Source organism: Lolium perenne, chromosome 1 (genome assembly GCF_019359855.2).
Source record: "Lolium perenne isolate Kyuss_39 chromosome 1, Kyuss_2.0, whole genome shotgun sequence".
Lineage (NCBI taxonomy): Eukaryota > Viridiplantae > Streptophyta > Magnoliopsida > Poales > Poaceae > Lolium > Lolium perenne.
This window is the reverse complement of record NC_067244.2, coordinates 64,041,674-64,048,960: the sequence shown is the minus strand read 5'-3', so window position 1 is coordinate 64,048,960 and position 7,287 is coordinate 64,041,674. Positions and strand designations below refer to the sequence as shown.

General features: G+C 43.7%; 1 protein-coding gene across 1 annotated transcript; it reads left to right on the top strand.

Annotated features, from left to right (window-relative positions):
* Nucleotides 1–347: 347 nt before the first annotated feature.
* LOC127295543 (18 kDa seed maturation protein) lies at nucleotides 348–1,060 on the top strand. The gene has a single exon (XM_051325509.2). It carries the CDS (start codon nucleotides 458–460, stop codon nucleotides 899–901), a length of 444 nt encoding a protein of 147 aa, XP_051181469.1. The 5' UTR covers nucleotides 348–457; the 3' UTR covers nucleotides 902–1,060.
* Nucleotides 1,061–7,287: the final 6,227 nt, after the last annotated feature.

Genomic DNA, 7,287 nt, shown 5'->3' with positions numbered 1-7,287 from the left:
TCAGACTGTATTTATCGCGTTGTTGGGAGGATTTGCTACTCCTTTGCTACTCCATGTTCTCGCCGTAAAAGATTGGATATCAACCTAGGAGGATCCCCTTATCAGCATTATTTCACGTATGGATTGCGTAAGGGGCATCTGCAGAAATATAATACGCGAGAAGGAAGAGCCAGATTCGTCCTGCCTACCATGAGAACTCTTATCCTAATGAAATTCTTCGTGTCCTGACACCTCACCACTGGTTTCTGTACGCTTCTCAAACGTACACAGCACACGCGTCGCGACCTGAGTATATCACTGCGGCACTATAAATCTGACCTTCGATCAATGTCCCACAAAATCTATCCAACCAGAGTTAGTCGACATCAGCTAAAATCCGCGAAAGAAGCTCGGAAAGAGAAATCGTACTCGTACTCGTACTCGAGAGGAAGATCAAAAAGGCAAGAAGCAGCTAGCCATGCAGGCCGGGAAGAGCGCCATGGAAGCCACCAAGGAGGCTGCCGCCAACGTCGGCGCCTCGGCGTACTCCGGCATGGAGAAGACCCGGGCCGCCGTCCAGGGGCAGGCGGAGAAGGCCACGGCGCACAACGCGTCCGACAAGGAGGCGGCGGAGGTGAGGATGCGGGAGCGCGTGCGGGGAGCGGAGGAGGAGAAGCAGCACGCCATGCTCGCCAACGCCGCCGCCAAGGAGCGGGCCAGCGCCGGGACGTATCACCAGTCGCAGGGCGCGCCGGGGATCGTGCCGGGCGGCGGCCCGACTGGTGGCAACGTCGAGGACGGCGTCGCGGAGAGCCGGCCGGTCGGCCTGGCGACGGGCACCGGGAGGCCCAGCGCCGCGCATAACCCGCATGTTGGAAGCGACTTCCCGCAGGCGCGCGGCACCGGTGGGCAGTACCAGTGAGATCCAACTACAGCTTGTCAGATATTTCAGTGTACGAGAGAGATTATTGTGTTGTTATGAATAAGTTTCTTTGTGAGAAATAGTTTACGGGCTTGCAGTAGCATGTTCCAGATTTGTATGTCAAAGTATGTGGATCCGTCACAGAAACTCAATTCGGCTCCCGGGTGCGTATGATCCCTCTTATCATAAAAACCTATTTCAAGTGTTAAAAAATTTTGACAAAAAAATTTACATGTACATCTCCATAATATATGTGCATTCGTCAAGTTTCACGAAAAAATGATATTTTTTGTAGTCTAAACGAAAAAGAGAAAATTTATCTTGTGACAAGTCTTTGTTTCAGCACCGAATTTTGTCTTTTTTACACACGCCACATGACATGTCGATTTTTCATGAAACGACTTTGTGAGCACGTAGCACATCAAGATGTACGTGCGAAATTTTTGTTTTAATTTTTTTGACATTTTAAAATGTGTCTAATATGTATTCTATACCTAATAATAAAAGAGCTAACGTTTCCGTGGTTTGGTCCGTCAATTTGCGCTTTCGTCCAACATTGTTTACGCCTTCTTCCGTGTCCGTCGCGTTGGTGTTGTTTTCATACCTCGTCCACTTGCGTAGCGCCGATCTCTTTTCCAAAAAATAATCTCTTAGCCCATGGCAGTTCTTAACCAGGAGTCCTTACCCAGCCCGTGTAGGTCGTGTCATTATATACTCTCCAACTTAGATCAGATAGCTGGCGAGTAGCGAATCGATCGAATTCTGTTAGGGTCTTTTTTGTCGGGATACGATTGAACCTACGTTGGTGGCGGCGTACTCTTTGGCACCGAGGTGCAGGAGGTCATGCTGCAGGCCTGCAGATGATGTTCAAGGATGTGTACGGGGAGGACGTAGCCGAGCCACTAGCCGCTGCCAAGGAGTTGTTCGCTTAATGTAGCTTTCGCCGCCGGTGCTGGTGTGCGGACTCGGCACCTGCCCCCTGTCATAAACACGGAGCGGCACTCCTGCGAAGAAAGAGGATGAGAAGTACGACAACATGTTTAGCCTGAGGACTATGAAGCCTCCACTATCCGAGTAACCGTACGTCAGGAGAGTTCTCTTGCTCGGAGCTGGTCAATTGAGTCAGCGCTGTACGTGTAACTGAACGGAGAAGATCCAATAGAGCGGTGACCGGAACACCGAAATCATCACCCTCGCCGGCCTGGCCTCGGAGGCTTCTCCATCATGCTGGACGCCTCCTTCGACGGCGCTCCGCTTCTGACAGCGGAAGGCGCGCGCTGTCGATGGAGCGCGTCTGGATGGCCAACCATGGCGATGGTGATGCCCACGCGGAGAGGACTGTGTGCTGCCACCGAGCGCCCAAAGTTCCCTATCTGATGGGAGTACTTGTTTGATGTTTTGATTTCAGAACTTTGAGTTGAGGTAAACTGTTTGCCTGCTATGATCCATGTCCGTGGCGAGTCCGCAACCACGCCGCTGCTGGTGAAGGAGATATGTCCTAGAGGCAATAATAAAGTGGTTATTATTTATATCTTTATGTTTATGATAAATGTTTATATATCATGCTATAATTGTATTAACCGAAACATTAGTACATGTGTGATATGTAGACAACAAGAAGTCCCTAGTATGCCTCTTAAACTAGCTTGTTGATTAATGGATGATTAGTTTCATAATCATGAACATTGGATGTTATTAATAACAAGGTTATATCATTATATGAATGATGTAATGGACACACCCAATTAAGCGTAGCATAAGATCTCGTCATTAAGTTATTTGCTATAAGCTTTTGATACATAGTTACCTAGTCCTTATGACCATGAGATCATGTAAATCACTTATACCGGAAAGGTACTTTGATTACACCAAACACCACTGCGTAAATGGGTGGCTATAAAGGTGGGATTAAGTATCCGGAAAGTATGAGTTGAGGCATATGGATCAACAGTGGGATTTGTCCATCCCGATGACGGATAGATATACTCTGGGCCCTCTCGGTGGAATGTCGTCTAATGTCTTGCAAGCATATGAAAGAGTTCATAAGAGACCACATACCACGGTACGAGTAAAGAGTACTTGTCAGGAGACGAGGTTGAACAAGGTATAGAGTGATACCGAAGATCAAACCTCGGACAAGTAAAATATCGCGAGACAAAGGGAATTGGTAATGTATGTGAATGGTTCATTCGATCACTAAAGTCATCGTTGAATATGTGGGAGCCATTATGGATCTCCAGATCCCGCTATTGGTTATTGGTCGGAGTGAGTACTCAACCATGTCCGCATAGTTCTCGAACCGTAGGGTGACACACTTAAAGTTGGATGTTGAAATGGTAGTTCTTGAATTATGGAATGGAGTTCGAATATTTGTTCTGAGTCCCGGATGAGATCCCGGACATCACGAGGAGTTCCGGAATGGTCCGGAGAATAAGATTCATATATAGGATGTCATTTTATGTGAAATAAAATGTCGCGGAAGGTTCTATGGAAGGTTCTAGAAGGTTCTAGAAAAGTCCGGAAGAAACCACCAAGGAAGGTGGAGTCCACAAGGGACTCCACCTCCATGGCCGGCCAGCCCTAGTGGGGGTGGAGTCCCAAGTGGACTCCACCATAGGGGGCCGGCCACCCCCACCTGGGAGGTGGGAATCCCACCGTGGGGTAGGCGTCCTAGTTGGGCCAGGTTTGCCCCTCCTATGGAAGGTTTTGGTTTCGGGTCTTATTCGAAGACTTGGACACCAACACTTGGGATCCACCTATATAATGAGGGGCCAAGGGAGGGGCCGGCCACCCCAAGACCATAGCTTGGCCGCCCCCTTGAGTGGCCGGCCACCCTCCCAAACCCTAGCTTTGCTCCTCCACTTCATATTTCCCGCGTAGCTTAGCGAAGCTCCGCCGGACTTCTACACCGCCACCGACACCACGCCGTCGTGCTGTCGGATTCAAGAGGAGCTACTACTTCCGCTGCCCGCTGGAACGGGGAGGTGGACGTCGTCTTCATCAACAACCGAACGTGTGACCGAGTACGGAGGTGCTGCCCGTTCGTGGCGCCGAACCGATCGTGATCAAGATCTTCTACGCGCTTTGCAAGCGGCAAGTGATCGTCTACCGCAGCAACAAGAGCCTCATCTTGTAGGCTTTGGAATCTCTTCAAGGGTGAGACTCGATACCCCCTCGTTGCTACCGTCTTCTAGATTGCATCTTGGCTTGGATTGCGTGTTCGCGATAGGAAAATTTTTGTTTTCTATGCAACGTTATCCTTCAGTGGTATCAGAGCCGTGTCTATGCATAGATGGTTGCACGAGTAGAACACAATGGTTTGTGGGCGTTGATGCTCTTGTTATCTTTAGTTTGAGTACTTTGCATCTTTATGGCATAGTGGGATGAAGCGGCTCGGACTAACTTTACATGACCGCGTTCATGAGACTTGTTCCTCGTTCGACATGCAACTTGTATTGCATAAGAGGCTTTGCGGGTGTCTGTCTCTCCTACTATAGTAAAGATTCAATTTACTCTTCTATTGACAACATTAGTATCAACGTTGTGGTTCATGTTCGTAGGTAGATTAGATCTATAACGAAAACCCTAAACCACGTAAAATATGCAAACCAAATTAGAGAGCGTCTAACTTGTTTTTGCAGGGTTTGGTGATGTGATATGGCCATAATGTGATGATGAATATGTATGAGATGATCATTATTGTATTGTGGCAACCGGCAGGAGCCTTATGGTTGTCTTTAATTTTCATGTTGAGTAGTATTTCAAAGTAGTTGTAATAGTTGCTACATGAGGTGAACAACCATGAAGACGGCGCCATGAACCTTGACGCTACGCCAACGATGATGGAGATCATGCCCGTAGATGATGGAGATCATGTCCGTGCTTTAGAGATGAAGATCGAAGGTGCAAAGACAAAAGGGCCATATCATATCACATATGAACTGCATGTGATGTTAATCCTTTTATGCATCTTATTTTGCTTAGATCGCGACGGTAGCATTATAAGATGATCCCTCACATTAATATCAAGATAATAAAGTGTTCTTCCCTCGTATGCACCGTTGCATTGTTCGACGTTTTGAAGCATCTCGTGATGATCGGGTGTGATAAACTCGACATACAACGGTGTAAGCCATGTTGCACACGCGGAATACTTGGGTTTGCTTGACGAGCCTAGCATGTACCTACATGGCCTCGGGACAACGGAAACCGAAAGGTTGAACACGAGTCATATGGATGATATGATCAACATGTTGATGTTCACCATTGAAGCTACATCATCTCACGTGATGATCGGTTTTGGTGTAGTGGATTTGGATCGTGTACCACTTAACAACTATGAGGGATGTTGTATTAAGTGGGAGTTCATTAGTAATTAGATTAAAACATGAACTAATTATCATAAACATAGTCTGAGTAGTATTTTGAATTAATTTTGTAGTATTGGCATCCGTTTTCTACCATGCGCTAGTCTTGTTATTGAGATAGAAATACTGTTAAAATCTGACAAGAAACTTTACGGATTGGTACCGTATTGTTAAAGAATCAAGAATTGATTAAGTCCTATTGCAAACTTTTAGTAAACCTCACATTGTTGATTCAAAGAGCTATGTTTTCAATTAGTACCTAAAGTTATCTTGTCTCCGTGAAACTTGAAGTTCAAATCTGTTTGAAAAGTAAGGAGCTGAAAATTTAGTTTTCAGAAATAATCAAGGTACGAGATATATGTGATATCTAAGACCTTATTGCAAGATGATAGAATATAAATTTGGTGAGACTACATAAACTCATAAGTTTTATGGGAATGTACGAAGGTTGAAGACGCAAGGCGTCCCAATCCTCCAACTATTGGGGCACTAACGATATTCGCATATCCATGAAGTGATTGTCCTTAGTATGCACCGTTGCTAAGACTCGTCGTTTCGAAGCATCACGTGATGATCGGGTGTTATAAGATTCTACGTGTGCTTCCAACGGGTGCAAGCCAGATTTGCATATGCGAATACTAAGATTTAAACTTTATGAGCCTAGCATGTACAGACATGGTCTCAGAAAGTTATCATGAATTGATGGATAAAATTATGAGTGAAATTGTTCATCGTATTACAAATTTACTAATAGTGAAATCTGAAACAATTGTCATATGATGATCAACTTCAAAATAAAGAACCTCAAGGTTATTGGTATTTGACCAACAAACCTAGAAGTTATTGATGTTGAAATGTTTTTCTGAATAATGAGGAAAGCTAAAAGAGAAACTGCAAAAGATATTTTGGCAAAAGAAAAGAAAAGACTAGAAAGTCTAGCTCAGGTGTATATAAATGATATACATGTTATGGTTGTATTCCTAGTAAAGTCACACAATGAAATTCTTGGGTATTAGTACCATATTGGTTGGTATGAAGTGTCATACAAAACAACGCAATACAAGAATACAATGGCCTAAGTGACTGACAAGGAATATGATAGAAATGCACGTCTGGAACAAAATAAAGTGTTATTATGTTCGTCGTTGGCATTCTATCTAACCCTTAGAATTTATAATAAAGAACTTAATAATTGTTATTTTGCTCTAGTCAAATGAAAACAATGAGTTGTTCAAATTATGACATTACTCCATGTACGATGGATAAGTTATTATAAATCTTAATGGTGAAACACACATACATAACACTGACGCTAAAAATGCCATAAGGCAAATGATTTGAATTCCACTTATTTGTGGAACCGCAATTTAGGTCATGTTAGAAAAGATCGCATGAAGGAACTCCATGCAAATGGATTTTTGGAGTCATTCGATTTGTTGAATCGTTTGGCACTTGCAAAATCTTTTCTAAAAGGTAATGACTGAAATACCGTTCATAGGCCGAAGAGTTGAACGGGCAACTAACTTAGTGAAAACATACATAATGATATATGTGGTTCACTGAGCATAGTTGTGTGCGGAAGATTCTTCAACTTCATGAAAACTTTCAAATAATGAATTGAGTATATATGTGGATATATTCAATAAGGAAAAGTTTGAAACATTTGAATAGGATTCAAATAAATTTCAGCATGAAGTGGAAATCATCGTAATAGAAAAATCAAATATCTATGATTGGATCATGGTGGAAATATTTGAATTACGAGTTTTAGCGAACATCTAAGAGAGTTATGAAATTGTTCTACAACTTACGTTTCTTGGAGTATCATAGTGATGATGAAGTATCCAAGAGATATATCCAAACTTTGTTGGATCAATGATGAGATAAAATATTGATGCCATTATATTTTTGTGGATTATGCTTTAGTGACTACCGCTTTTACACTGAATAGAGCATCATCATGATCCGTTGAAATGACACCATACAAGTTATGGCATGGGTATAAACCCTAAGAGTCAA